General features: G+C 36.9%; 1 protein-coding gene across 4 annotated transcripts in view; it reads left to right on the forward strand.

The window, feature by feature from the left end:
• Positions 1-4,326: 4,326 nt before the first annotated feature.
• gpat2 (glycerol-3-phosphate acyltransferase 2, mitochondrial) overlaps positions 4,327-15,808 on the forward strand; it is a 40,951-nt gene continuing 29,469 nt past the window's right edge. Inside the window, exons 1-5 of one of the 4 annotated variants that reach the window (XM_056773081.1) lie at positions 4,915-4,994; positions 5,362-5,448; positions 6,134-6,257; positions 11,384-11,494; positions 14,745-14,818. In XM_056773081.1, the coding sequence (XP_056629059.1) occupies positions 6,192-6,257; positions 11,384-11,494; positions 14,745-14,818 (251 nt within the window). In that variant the 5' untranslated portion in view covers positions 4,915-4,994; positions 5,362-5,448; positions 6,134-6,191. Of the gene's footprint in view, positions 4,389-4,553; positions 4,712-4,914; positions 4,995-5,361; positions 5,449-6,133; positions 6,258-11,383; positions 11,495-14,744; positions 14,819-15,808 lie in introns of those variants that run through there. The other 3 variants (XM_056773080.1, XM_056773083.1, XM_056773082.1) reach the window with 3 other exon arrangements.

A 15,808-nucleotide genomic window follows, 5' to 3' on the forward strand; every position in this document is an offset into this window, starting at 1 on the left:
GATACTGTATATAGCAGAGAAGTAAAAAAAGAAATAAAATATATAAGATTTGGTTTGACAAAGCAGTTAAAGATGTGTGAATTTAATATTGTATTAGTCAAACAGCTTTGCAACACATGAAATTCCTTCTTCCTTGTTTGCTTCCCAAAGGCTTATCTTCCCAATGTCATGTTGTCCTATACGGGTAGGTTTCCTTAAAAATAGCTTTGGACTGCGCATGCACAAAGTGCACATTGTAAAGACAGATTCATGCTAAATAAACCCTGGAATGCTCTTTTAGTTGGGCGTTTTTTTCAAAACTACAACCATTAATCCTTCAAAAAGGAATGCTAGAAAGTGGACGGATTAATAGAAGCGGCCATGAAAATAATTTAACAGGAAAGGGCCGAGGTCACCCAAATGTAAAAATAAAAGGTCTCCCGTGTCCACGTTTAGCCTTACAAATCATCCAAGGAAAATCAATTCTTATCATGCTTATGTAAAAGCTCACTTGCTCTACTTGTCATTTTACCTCCCAAATCCCTTTTGTCCTGGGTTTGTGAAGCTGTCATGAAGTGACAGTGTTTCGGTGGAAGGAATTCGTAAAATAGGCTTTTAGTGGGGTTATGACCATGGAGGGCGGTATCAATCCCAATGTAAAAGGAGAAGATTTCTCCCGTTTGACATTCTGTGACATCAGAGTAGCCATGTGGCATCTAAACTCCTTTTGCTGATGTGAAAATCCGTGTGCAAGGACAGTCGTCAAAGAAAAAACCTATATATGTAGACATAGTGACTGACATAATAGAGCTCTCTGTTTCAGGGATTGAAAAGAATAGAATAACCTTTATTCATGAAGCACAAGCTGAATACATTTCTGTGTAAATCCTTTATAAACCGTTTCTTTATGAATGTTACATTTATGTATGAATGGTTTTATGAACGATTTACCCAGAAATGTGTTTCTTTTTGAGTTTCACGAATGAAGCCCAGTATGTGTGTGTGTTTTCACAGTACATGGTGAGGACACAGAAGAATATTTTAATGCTCAATGGTTGCTCTTTCAGCTCAGGATAAAAATAATCCATGTGGCTTGGAAATATCACAAAAATAAGCAGTTATATTAACTTAATAAAAGTAGGACGTGATGTATTAAAAAAATGATTCGAATATTATTTAAATATTTTTTTTACTAATTTAATGAACTTGTAATTTTGCAATCAATTTCAGAAATTTGACATTTTTTCTTGTATTTCAAAAATATGTCCAAATTCTGTCAAATTACAGTTTTATGTGTACAGTGCATATGGTAAATATTTTTTTTGCCGTTTTTAAGTACAATCAAATTGGCTTTACAAGACATTACAATTTAATATTATTTTGACAATTGGTGTTTATTTGAACAAATTACAATTGTAAGTTGCAATGACTTGTAACCCAATTTGATCGTACTTTAAAGCGGCGAATATTTTTTTCAATTTTTTAATATTTTTCAAAGCTTCATATAAAAAGCTTAATAAAACACATTAACTTCACCACTGCATGTACAACAATATTTTTATTGATTTTGACTTTGCCCCTTTGGCCAACACGGTGTTTTGTTATGAATGCCTGAGCTTAAACCATGATTAAACTCTCTCCATGTCTCAAAACAGAGCTGCTGTTTTTGGACCCCGAGAGCAAGTTTGTTTAACAACATGATTATATACAACTTGAGACTCTGGGAGCAAGTTTAAAAAACACTATAAAGCCATTCATTACATTCTGACGCACACGGAGACTAAAATCAGTAACCTAGTGGTCATTATCCTCTCACATTATCCGTAATAAGAACCTTCTTACTTTCTCCCTATGGCAACCCCTCCGGTTACAGGGGCTTTTCTAAACCTCTCTTTCCCTCATTAATTACCACGGATGTACAATTAGTAACCTTCCTTCCATGCCAGTGATTCCCAATTCCAATCTATTTCCGATTCTTGATGCTTCATCCGAGCCCACAAGAATTGTGGCTTATCATTCCGTTGACTGGATAATGATGGGGAGAGGATGCATTAGTTTGCTGATTTGTGGTGTCCGATCTCTTTGTTTCACGTGAATACAAACATCGCCAACACTCTCACATATTTAAATCGATTTGTACAATACTGATAGTTTTGCTGAGGTCAGGAGCACCGTGTGGTAACCTATCGATGTGAGCCGGATAGCTTGCAGACTTGCTATTTGCATACCAGGGATTGTGAGAGTAAAGGCCTGTATTTGCCAATCTATTACTAAGTGCACGATCTCAGAGGTAGTGAAGCTTATTCTTTTCAGGTTTATTGAATTCAGTGTGACTCTGTCTTTAATATAAGATATAAGCCTACATTGATCATGCTCGGCGTGAACAACACATCAGTAACTCTTAATGGGCACAAGATTAGCCTCTTGGTCTTACTGTGCTGTTTCCTCAGCACAATGAATTATAAACTGTACTGGAAATGCATTCACTGTCCTGCCAGTAAAATTCTTTGAATTATCCAACAACTCATTTAGGATTGAAAAGGGTGGGTGTTGACAGTGTGTATTGCGATCTAAAGTTTGTAAGACTTTATGATGTCATCTAATGTATGGAAAATTGCCGGACCTTCTTTTGGATTGTGCTTCTATCTAATAAAATGAATATATTTGTAGTAGTTGAAATATATGCTGCATGTTCATGTAAGAAAAAATGATCTATGTGTCTATATTGTAAGAATTCAGTACTGAATAGGTATGTGAATGTGGGCGATGATGGTGTTTTTGGAGAGCAAAAAAAAAACTGCAGAGTACAAAGGGCTTTTCTTTACATAAATAAAGCAAAAATCGCTTAAAGGTCCAGGGGTGAGGAGAGAAAAATGGGAAATAGAAAAGAGGAGGCGTCTCATTTGTAAGCACCCACTTTTACACCTACATACACAAACACAACACTGCATTAAACAAACAAATAGCCCTACATATACAGATACAGAACAGTACCAGTGTACCCATACTATGCAAAAATATACCTTGAGGATAGTGTGTGACATTGACGTTGTGCAATTTAATTTAAAAGTAATGGTAATTGACAGTGTCATCTACTGTATGTACATATAGGCTGCAGGCTCTCACGCAGTCATATAAAATTTGCTGGATGCTCTTCAGCTATTTTGCTGCCCTTTTAGTGGATTCGATCTGTGTAGTGCTTTTGTCTTCTGAACCACAAATGTTTTACTCTGATAAGGACCATTCAAGAAAAAGCATTCGGGAAGGCAAATATACGAATATCAAGAAAAAAATGTTATGCATAAAAACATTCAGCGTCCTTTACTGTGGTTATTTTTTCATATTTTCTCTTCTTTGATATTATTTGTGACTAATGTGTTGTCGACGCTCTGTTGTTTTCCTAAGATTCTCCTAAAATCAGCAAATATTCATGTAAATCCTATTTTAATTATATCCGAGGATTCATAATAACTTAATCACATTGTGTAACAAAATGTATCCACAACTGTCTCAAGCTTAGTTTGAGGTTTTTGTGTTGAAATGAAATCATGTTATGTGTGCTAATGTAGTGCAGTGTTTGCAGAGACAAAATGTACGTATCAGGTGACATAATGCCAAACGAATGGCACTTCTATGAAAAAGTTAAATACAGATCATAGTGAAATTGAATTAAAGCTTAATATTTATGAAAACAATAAAAAATCAGTTTGCTTGTTGTGAGACAGGATGAGGGTAACAAAGATTTTCAAGTCTGTCCGGGTCATGAGTTCTCCGGGCTTTGACTTTGCTGGAGAGGTGAGAGAACATGATGATTTATTTAACATTGGGAAAGAATCCTGTCCATACTGAATATCTTTTTCATATTCTTAGGAACTTTGAAATAGTTTTTAGTAATGTGTTCTATAAGCCCTTTTGTCGTTTAAACTACATAGACTCCTGAATTCATCCGTTGACTGGTTGTGAGACAAAAGAACAGTAAACATTTCCAGTCTGACCAGTGCTCTGGGCTTTAACACTTTGCTGGAAAGGTCGGAAAACATGATAACTTATTAAACATTGGGACACAACCACCCAAACTCTGTCCATATATATTGTATATATTCTATTTTTGATTTGTCTTGCCTGTCAAAATATACTGAGGGATGAAACTTAAGTGGAATTGTGGCAGTGCACGTGAGACTGACAATTTAAAGCTCGTTATTGTTATATTGATTTATTTAAGGCCTATAATGTTGTAGTTATTTAGTTTAGTTAATGCAAAGACTGTGGAGGAAGCGCTGCACATTCTTAAATAAATTATGTCGTCTGTTGAAGGATGCATGTTAATGTCTCGACCCATAGGGGGCGATGTTGCAGGAATGACACAAGCAAACGACGTTCACAACTTTATTCGCAGCAGGTGAGTTATGGTCTGTCCATCATGATTTCCCTTCTAAACGTTGGTTTTATAACATTAACGAGTATTTTTGTTTTTGTCTATGGCTTAAATCGAACCTCATTTGTATGGAAAAATTGTGAATGTGTGTCGGTTTTGCTGACTTCAGCGAGCACAAAGTGCTTGGTGTTTGGCCTTCTCGGCAAGATTTCTTTCCATTTAAACTTAAAATGCAGCGTCGTCCTCTCTTTTCAGGAGCCTCTCAATATTATTGAGAATGCCCGAGTCGACATTTTGGAAATGATTATTCTTTCTCAGTTCTAAATCTCCATGATGGATAACAGCACTTTAACAAAGGTTTTGCTTTGTTCTTGTTTTGCAAACGTGCATTGAATTAACTAAGTTAGCCTAACTACCAAAACTTAGAGGCAGCATCAGCAACGCAACGTTGCATTTGGTTAGCAACGGACATTTTTTTCTCACGCGGTAACTTACTGATGACGTCATACGCCGAGCGGTCGATCTGCCCAACATGGCATAAAGTAAAAAATCAGTGATGTTTCGTCGTGTTTTTATCTCTATATCCTGTCTGATGAAATCGCAGAAATATCAAAGAAATGGTTTCAAATTATATTTCAAAGTGTGTGTTTTACAATGTCAACATTTAGTTCACAGTAACTGTGGGACTGTTCCCTCATTCGCTGAACAATATTTTTTCTTTAAATCACTACAGGACATAATGAAGTTATAAACATTAGCTGATCCTAACCATGGCATTCAATTCCCGCATACTCTTTAATAAAACTTTTTTAATTTACATTTTTTTAAGTGCATAAATAAAACGACCCATCCACTTTTTGCCCTGTCAGTTGAACGTGAAGTACCTGTAAATTGTTTTCAGTTTTTGGCAGCGCTCCTATTCTTTGGGCTTAAATTTCAATGCAAATTGAACAGGGAGAGTGATGCAGGAGAACTAAACTTGAGCATTAAATCTCTTTTACCTACAGTATATGTGAGGCTTTACATTCAATGAACAAGACATCTGAACAAAAGTAACAACAAAAGATGTACAATCGAACTGAATATAACATACTGTAAGTATGCCTATGTGTCCCAGAAATGTTGTCTGGGTAGATAGTGCTCTTGGTTTGGAGAGACACAGTTTCTAGCTGGCTGGGATGTTTTCGTCTTTGTATCATTTCTGTAAGCCAGAGAGTAATTTGCAGTGGAGAATAGGTGTCAAAAATGGAAATGGATTTAACAAGAGATATGGAGATGACAGGCCCAGCAGTAATTGTAGTTACAGGGGCGAAGTTTGATGAATAGTGAGGGTGCCAGAATATTCTGCCAGGATACTTTCAGGCATCAAGAGAGGAGGATAATGAATATTTTTAGGATGAAACAGAGAATGAGATTTTTAGGCCTGGTCTTGTTTATGCCAGCGTTGTTGATGTTGGGAAGAGAAGTTTTATTGTCAGGATTTTAATAGTAAAGTTCCTCTTGTTTAGTTTTGGGCAGCTATAAATGTTATCAGTAAATATTACAGTTCAGTTATTGCCTTTATATTGGTAAATAGTTCTCCAACTTCCCCAAAAAGGCATAGTCCCCCAATATTTGCATTTATCTATCCATGGGACACAAACAGAAATTTTCCACATATGGTCATTTTATGGTTGCCAAGGGATTCAATTACAAAAAGGCCTATGCTAGAAGTTCATCCAACTTGTCATTATACTGATTGTCATTGACCTTAAATCCCCTTTGTTCTTTGTAATCCAGGACTCATCTGTTTATTCAGCATTTATTCGGATGGTCGGAGTAACGGGTCCTAAGAAAGATGGATGTGGCCAGAGTAGATGCTTCCAGTGAAGGTGCGACTATGGTCCAGCCCAGACGCCCTGCGGTAAAAGCTTACACATCTTAATAATAAGACTTTTATTATGCATATTTATTGTGGATGTAAGCAAATATATTATGTTTGCTAGCGTTCAAGAGTGACAATGATCTCTCATTATTCTTTCAAATTTCCTTATACATGCACTTTAGCGCAGATCTGTTCAGAATATTCAAAGTTAGGTGTTGTTCACGGTAGTGATGGATGAAATGTATGTACGGTATGGATGCTTTTCAGTTTGCTTCCATTGAAGACCATTGCCGTTTCGGTCTTCATCAACTCCATAAATCCCATCAGTTTCCCACTGACATAAGATCAGGTCCATTACATTTGGGATAATTTATAATCGTAGATTCCTTTTTTCATGATACACCTATTGGTTACATGAACACCAGATGCTGTCAGTTTCATAATATCTGCAAAAATTACATTAAGAGAGTACCTGAGAACATTACACAATATGTGACAGTTCTAAGTAGGGGTGCTGATTTCGGTTAATTTCCCCAACCGAGAACCGTCAACTGATAAGATTTTTATATTTTATTGGAATTAAATAAAAATACATGCTGAGTGCGTGCAGCGTCTCACTTCGAAGGTGTCCTCCGGAGGTTGCGTTCGTCTGCCGCATAAGCCTTCACATGCCATGCGACATCCGGAGGACGCAGACTTCGAATGTGAGACAGCTACAGTTGACATTAAAATTGCAAAAAAAAAATCACAGGTTTATTTTAACATGCAAACAGCAGCATATCAAATAGATCAACAATAGCACCGGCATTCACATATACTGACTAATATTTTAAACGCAACACTTTTGTTTTTCATGAGCTGAACACAAAGATCTAAGACTTTTTCTATGTACACAAAAGGCCTATTTCTCTCAAATAATGTTCACAAATCTGTCTTTATCTGTGAGCGTGTCTCCTTTGGAGAGATAATCTATCCACCTCACAGGTTTGGCAAATCAAGATGCTGATTAGACAGCATTATTATTGCACAGGTGTGCCTTAGGCTGGCCACAATAAAAGGCCACTCTAAAATGTGCAGTTTTACTATACTGGGGTCTCCGAAAACCAGTCAGTATCTGGTGCGGCCACCATTTCACACCCTCACACAGTGAAACTGTGCATTTAAAATGCCATCAATAAAATGCACCTGTGTTCGTTGTCCATGACATACGCCTGCCCATACCATAACCCCACCGCCACCATGGGCCACTCGATGCACAATATTGACATCACCAAACCGCTCACCCACATGAAGCCATACACGCTGTCTGCCATCTGCCCTGTACAGTGAAAACCGGGATTCATCCGTGAAGAGAAAACCTCTCCAAAGTGCCAGAGGCCATCGAATGTGAGCATTTGCCGACGCAAGTCAGTTACGACGACAAACTGCAGTCAGGTCGAGACCCCTATGAGGACGAGGAGCATGCAGATGAGGCTTCTGACAATTTGTAAAATTCTTCGATTGTTGCAGCAGGTGTACGGGTGGCTGGCCTCAGACGATCTTGAAGGTGAAGATGCTGGATGTGGAGGTCCTGGGCTGGTGTGGTTACAGTGGTCTGCGGTTGCGAGGCCGGTTGGATGTACTGCCAAATTCTCTGAAACGCCTTTGGAGACAGCTTATGTTAGAGAAATGAACATTCAATTCACAGGCAACTGCTCTGGTGGACATTACTGCAGTCAGCATGCCAATTGCACGCAAATGAAATGTTGTGATTTTCTAGGCTATACTCCGATTAGGAACTATACTCTCATTCCGGCGTAAAAATCAAGGAAGTTTGCTGCCGTAACATGGCCACAGCTGCCGCAGTGATATGTAGATACAAATAGCTCATTCTAATGTAATAAAAACATAACGTTTCATTATGTAATGAAACGTTATACAACTTTATACAACTCTGAAGACATAGTTATGTATATGATATTGCATTTCTGCCAATAAATCCTCCAAAAAAAGCTGTCACCTACTGTCACTACTCAATAGAAGAATGTCTGAACAAACTGTTCCATCTCTTTATCACATGTAGATTTGTTTGGAGTTCAAACACAGCCAAAGTTTTTTTATTAAATTCCCTTAGACGCTCGTACCCCTCAAACGTTGATGAAAAATATAATCCATTTTTGATTGGTTCATTTGCTTCTCCATATCAGGTTGAACATTCTTCTGTGTTTATGATGAAGATTATCGTAATCAGATTCATAGCACAGCACCAGGTAGGCATAAGGTAACTCGTGCCTTGATTAACGAATGCATATACACGACTTTGTCAGCCAAAACACGCGCACAGTCAATCATGTGGAACCATTGTGAGCTCAAAATGATTTGGTTTGGATAATTGGTGCAAGGCAGATGTACTCACCTGGTCAGGAGTGAGCTTTAAAATGATCGGATTAGATGGAGTTGTTGCTTTTTCCATGAGGTAATAATCGTGGATGGTGGATCTGCCAAATTATTGAATTACTCTGAAATTCACATACTTTTTGTGAGCAAGAGTTCAACAAGCAATTTTCCCCTCTTTATCCCGGTCTGTTATTTGGTTGAGTAGAACATTTTCTGCACAGTGTCATGAAAAACGCTTGTCTATGCAAGGGGCTAACCATGCTGAGCGTTTTTGCTCAAACTATACTTTTAAATGGTTCAACCAAATGATTTCAATATGTCGGCGCATCAGAAACTAAACTTTGTGTGGTGGTTAGGTCTGTTCTCACTGTTCACATTTTTTTTTTATAGTTTTCAACCAATTTACATGTCTTCAAGATTTCTTTCAAAATCATTTTTATTCATTACATAAATATTTCATTTTTTGTAATGTAAATGGGATTTAACGGAGTACAAATACTAACCATATACTATTGTCTGTGTTGCTTGTAGCTGGGATAAAATATTTTTACAAAGTTAAGTTGGTACTTATTTAAAAAAAACAAAAATGCTGTGGGTCCACTAGACCTGTAAATGTTCAGTGTATCAAAAACATGAGCACCGTGCAAGAATGTAACCATTTTAGTTGTTGGTGTTATTGTGTGTCTAGTGACTAAACATATGACATCAAGTCACAAGACATACTGTATCAGCATGCCACCATATTAGAATTTAGCACTTGGATCTGCTTGTTTGCATTTTAAAGGAGTACCACAGAGATGTGACATTTTTGTATGCAAACCCCAGAAGCGAGTTTGGCACATCCGGTTCCAACACCCCAAAGTCTATGGCTTTCTTTGATTGGGTTTTTGGTAGCTTGCCTGAAATAATATCTGTGGTTAACAATGCCTTGAAATGTTTTAATCTATGACATAAAACACACCATTTATCACCCGTTCATAACTTGTTTAGTTGCTAAAAGCAACTACGTCTTTTGGCAAGGACTTTATACGCATAATGCATAACAATCTCAAAAATACTGCAACATGGGCACAAATCTCAAAATATTTCATTCATTCGGGGATTAGTTACGTACCAGGAAACACGTTTCTAATAAATTATAGGGATATTAATATTGAGCGACCTTAGTTTAGTATGTTTATAGCGTCATGTTAGCTTTTTACTTCTAGTGATTGTATTAAGGCTTCAGACGTCACATATTGTGTTAATTTGTAAATATAATCTTGTTATACAAAACTTGTGAACATCATAAAACTTTGTAAATACTGAGCTTATTTTAAGCGATCTTCCAAAAGTGAGAAAAATGCAAAGGGAACCAGTGCTGCGCTAACTTTCGGGTTGGCCTACAAAAATATGTAAAAAATTACACGCATCACCTATAAAATCCGATTTTTCTAAGGGATTTTAGGGAACTACAGTATGTCTTGACAATGTGCTGTCACTTACTGTAAGTCAATAGAAGAATGTCTAATGTCTGAGCAAACAGAAAGGTCTGTCTGAAAAATGCATAGGCTTTCGGTTGAGGCAGTGCGGCGCTAACTTCCAGGTTGGCCCACAAAAAATCTCAATTACGCAAAATAAACTTACAGAGTTGGTTTCTCTCATGAATATATCACTTTGCTTTTGAAGATTACAAATATAATATAGACATTTGCGTCATGCACACTTGCAATTTCCCTTGCGTAAGCATAAAAAGGAAACTATACTTCGGGCGTTAAGATTACGATGTATGGATTTTTTTGGACTGTATAAGTATTATATAAGACCATTAAATGAGGATCTTAATATAAAATAAAATCGTATATATTAATTATGTTTTGCGGATATGAGAAAGTTATTCATCCATGATTCATTTTTGAGTCTGCTATTTCTTATGCATGTTTACAGTGGTTGAAGTTTTTTTTGTCTAACCCCTCGTGATGTTTTTGAATCATTTAAAGGTTTAGTCAGGGTAAGTGTGAATTATTTAATTTCTTCTATTTTCTATTTATATTGTACTCTCAGCATTCAATTCCCACCTGGTCTAAAAACTGGACTAGAGCTGAATTTAAATGAAAACATTATGGCCTAATGCAATTCCTATGCTTGTCAGACTATAATCTTGTGCTTTTATTACACTTGACCAAAGGCACGGGGTGCCTGTGAGCCCAAGCTAATGAAACATTACCAGAAGACATGATTCTCCTTTAAAAATAAGATTAAAAGAATTAACCTGGGTGCCAGGGCCCTATCCATTACGGAGTCTTATTTAATAATTGATAACTGTAAGTGATATTTCCCACACAGATGATTAGAGACTTTGTAATTGCGTCCGTTGTAGAGACGGCTTTAAATTATGATCAATCAATCCCGCTGTCTCCAACTTATTCTCTTATCTGTCTGCTCTAAAATGTTATGATTGCTATCAATTTAAATGGATGCCATCCTCTCTGGAAATCTATCAAGTGACGTTCGGTTCAATGCGACGCCGCTCTGTTACAAAGGCCCAAATTGCTTGCCATTCAATTGCATTGCCGTTGTAGCATCTGCTCGTGAATAGATTTCACATCCCCTCCTTGCACGTTTGTATCCGAACACTTTTTGATGTCAGAAAAATGCGAAACAAATAGAGGGACAATAGAAGGGATAAAATTGAAAACCTACGTGCTTTTACCACTCGGCATGTTCTCCGAATCCACAGTTGACTCCTGTGTCCCTCCAAACCCATTTATTTATTTTCTTTGTGTGATTGTGTCTGTTTCCTTTGCTAGGTGTCCTGGGGTGTGAAAATCAGGAGGAAGTTGAAAAGTGTGGCTCCGTTCCAGGGCAGGTTCAGACCGATGGTTGGACAGTGCTGTCACCAGTGCACTCCACAGAGTCTGGTGAGGAAACAAGGGGGATGAAAGGATTATTTGAAGAAAATAAAATAACAAACAGTGAGAGCCAGAGGTAGAAGTACACAGGTTTAGGATCACCTGAGAACACCAGACGATGCTTTCACAAACCCATATCGTCAGGACGATCAAAGAGATCTCAGACCGCAAGCCAACATGATACTTATGGTAGGGATGGCAGGGGAAAAAGGGGTTAGGAGAGAAAATAATGAACACACAAGAGCATGGTTTCCCCCTGTGCTATAAAGAGCTTTTCTGAAAACTGCAGATGACTAAGCTTGTTTCCAGCAGATCTGGTCCCAGTGGGCACATAGCATTGAGGGCTGGGATGCGGGACTAATGGTGCAGTAAACAGAGGGTTTTTGGATCGAACCCCCCTCCTGAATGAATCCATTTTAGAGATTATGTCAATCACCCTTGAAGAGACACTAAGATGAATCATATTTGAATCCAGGGTTTGATTTTTTTATTTGAAGTCAGTTTGCAGGGGCGAATTACAACAAATAAATCTAATCTGTTAACTAAACATTACATTTACATTTATGCATTTGGCAGCCCCTTTTTCCAAAGCGACTTACATTGTTTTATCCTATACATTTTACATAGGTAATTGCAATACCCTGGGATCGAACCCACAACCTTGCGTTGTTAACGCAAAGATCTTACCACTGAGCTACAGAAAAGTTAAATATGGGGTATAGCAAGTGTTTAGAAACTTTTAATGTTGTCCCTTTAGTTTGGTGGGAGGTGATCATTACTTTTAAAGACTCATGCCTCACTGCAACATTGTTGAAAAATGTTTTACTTTCATAATACGTATCACTGCAATATCATTTGAACATATAGATTTATGACTGTTAACACTTCACAATACAGTTGTATTTGTTATCAATTAGTTAATGCATCACTTATCATGAACTAACAGTGAACAATTCTGCAGCATTTATTAACCTTTTTTTCATGTTAATTTCAGCATTTACTAATACATTTTTAAAACAGATTTTAGTTTACAGATTTTAAAACATTTTTAAAAATGTCACCGTTAACATAAGTGAATGCATCATTAACTAACATGAATAATTGTATTGCCATTAACTAACAATTTATGCATGCAGGAAGACTATATTGTTCATTGTTAGTTCATGCATTTGCTTATGTTAACAAATGAAGACTTGCAAAAGCCTCTTAAGTGCTGTCTGACATTTTTCTTTTAAAGTGATAGTTCACCCAAAAATGAAAATCTGTCATCATTTACTCACCCTCTTCTTATGTCAAATCAGTATGTTTTTCTTTCTTTTGCTGAACACAAAAGAAGATATTTAATGTCGGTTACCTAAAAGGACATAAAACAAATGCAAGTAAATGGGTGCCAGTTAACAGCATTCTTCAAAATATCTTCTTTTGTGTTCTGCAGAAGAAAGTCATAAAGGTTTGAAATGGCAAGAGGGTGAATAAATGATGGCAGAATTTTCATTTTTGGGGGAACTATTACTTTAAAATTCTTATTTTTATCAGGCTTTATATTAAAACATCCACTTTAACGTCAAATATGTGTATTCATTGCCATTTAAGTGTCCTGATTAAACGCTTATAAATGCTCTGTAGGATGGCAGCGCGTATGAACGCTGCGGCTCGGAGCTTTCAAACAGTAGCATGTTTTTTTGTAGTATGTTCCCTTTTTCCATTTTTGCGTTTAATGCACTGAACATGTTACAGTACATCCAGAATTTAATTTCTATTTTGAGAGCTGAACTTCTGTATTGTCTTCTGGACAACACTTGTTTGCACTACATTATTTGCACTATTTAATACACATGGTTATGGGAATTATTTGTTTATTATATGATTTGAATATTCTGTATTTCTTTCTGCTGCTGGTTATCTGTGAGCTGGCAAAAAAAATTCATTGTATTACAATTAGGGTTGGGCCGATAGACGATGACATCGTCGGAAGATCTACTCGTCTATCCACATGAAATAACAACTGGAAGACAATCCAAATTTGCAGTTTCTACTCGTAAAAATGCTCTGGTCGCAAACTGCGATTTGGTTGCATTCTGGGGCCCTGATATAATTGTTTAAAAAAAAAAACAAGCAAACTGATATAACCCCTGCCCTGCCTCCCGATGTGAACGTCCAATGCCAATATAGTAGACATCCTCGCCCAACCCTAATTACAAACCTATTTTTACCTTTAATACAATCTTATTGTAAGTGTTACCATCATTTTATAATATTTATTCCACCAGTAACTTATTTGAGGGTGTGATGTTATATAAAATGTAAGGATGAAAAAGGCAGTTTAGAATTCCACACCATTGCTCCCTGCAACATATATCCACATCCTTTCAAGTACATCTGTTCCAGCCACATTTTGGTGATAAATTGTAGTCTGCTTGTGTAGTCGCTTTAAAAGAGTAATTGTATGGTGGCTGACTTAAACTCACCCTGTCACGAAGATTAAAGATTCTTTGGTAGCACTTTACAATAAGGTTGCATTTTTTAACATTAGTTAATGCATGAGTAAACATGACCTTACATTGAACAAAACCTCTACAGCATGTATTTATCTTTTTGATATCATATATGTTAATTTCAGCATTTACTAATACATTTTTTAATCAAAGTTGTAAGTTAATGCACCATGAACTAACATGAATCATTTTATTGACAATTGCTAATATTAACAACTAACATTGTTCATGTTTAGTCATGCATTTACTAATGTAAAGAGACACAACCTTATTGTGATGTTTTTAACAACTACTTTGCCAATGTCACTTCTAAATTTGTTTTTGGCACGTTGAGCCTTGGTGCTGCTCACATGGGTGACGTAGGTTTGAATCTGTCTGATGCCCGTGCCACTCCTTTCAATAACTCCCTGTCGTCCTTCCATTATGTCTGTTAAAAACAAAGAAGTCTGTTATGTCTTTTTCCTATTTTTGTCTAAAAATAGTTTTAGGTGCAGTCGTTTGCCAGTTAGCAGCTGATGTGCATGTCCATATATCCTGAAAAGCATTTCATTTCCAAGTCTATTTATTTTGTACAGCACGATTTTCCGAGAGACTTAGATTTTTTTAGTGAAACTAATAGTGTGCTATTTTGAAGACGCAACTTCACTAAAGTGTGTCATAAGTCTATATGGGACATCAGAGCCGACTGTCTGTGAACTGTGTGATGGAGTCTTGTTAGAGAGCTCTTCATCAGGTCTGATCATATATCCTTTCGTCGCTCTCAGGGTCTGAAGTTGCTGTGTAACTCTCCTCCTCTGGGCTTTCAGAACCTGACATGTGTGAACGAGACGCACACCAGGTAAGCGCACATCCTACAAATCAAGCCCTCCTTCGAGCTGTTAAAATAATTCATTTCTCAACTAGAGCTTCAAAGTGTTTCAGGGTAATTACTGTTTGTAACTCTGACTCACAGGCCTGTTACACACACGTCAGACGGAGAATAAACTCTAGAATAACCTTTCAAGTGTTTCGAGCTGTTTTTAAAAGCAGATTCGAAGTCGAGCGCAATTCATCGCTTCTTTTTGACTTGCAAGACTGTACATAGATTGTCCTTTCGCACTCCTAGTTGGGTCCCTGGGAATATAATGATCCTTTCCAGTTTTTTAATAAAAATTTCTGAATGTTTTTTATGCTCGGCTCAAAAAACGGTGCTGCCAAAAAGTATTCAAACACTTAAAAATTCATGAATGTCTTTGTATTATGTAATAAAATCAAACCAAAGTGCATTTATGGCTGCAACATCTTCACTTGTGGTTACTTTTAAGGGAACTTGAGGGAAAGTGAGCTTGGGGGACCATTAATTTAAATAATGCAAAAGTGACTCAAAGTGGAAATCCTTTTAAGTTTGAGATCAAAAGTAATTCAAAATAGTAGTTCAAAATACTGTTTGGGACCACTGGTGTTTGTGGTGCTTGTCTCACTAAAAAGATTTGATAAAAATGCTTTTGCAATGATTAGAAGAAATATTCAAATTGATTGGTCTAAGGGTATGAGAATGCTGTCGAATAAATGGTTTTTAATTTTGCGGAAACACTTTATTAGATCAAATAAATGGGATTTGGCTTTCCCATATCGAAACACACAAGTGGCGAATTTACCAAGCGGCTAGTTTCTTATCATCTCAGTTTACCGGTGTTGGATTGGTCCTTAATTAAAGGGACAGTGCACCCAAAAATGACAATTTGGTCATCCTTTCCTCAGCCTCATGTCATTTCATACCTATAAACTATAAATTGATATCGGTAACAATGTTAGCCTTTTCAGTTCTTGAACGGAGGTGAGAATAATG

Source organism: Triplophysa dalaica, chromosome 18 (genome assembly GCF_015846415.1).
Source record: "Triplophysa dalaica isolate WHDGS20190420 chromosome 18, ASM1584641v1, whole genome shotgun sequence".
Taxonomy (NCBI): domain Eukaryota; kingdom Metazoa; phylum Chordata; class Actinopteri; order Cypriniformes; family Nemacheilidae; genus Triplophysa; species Triplophysa dalaica.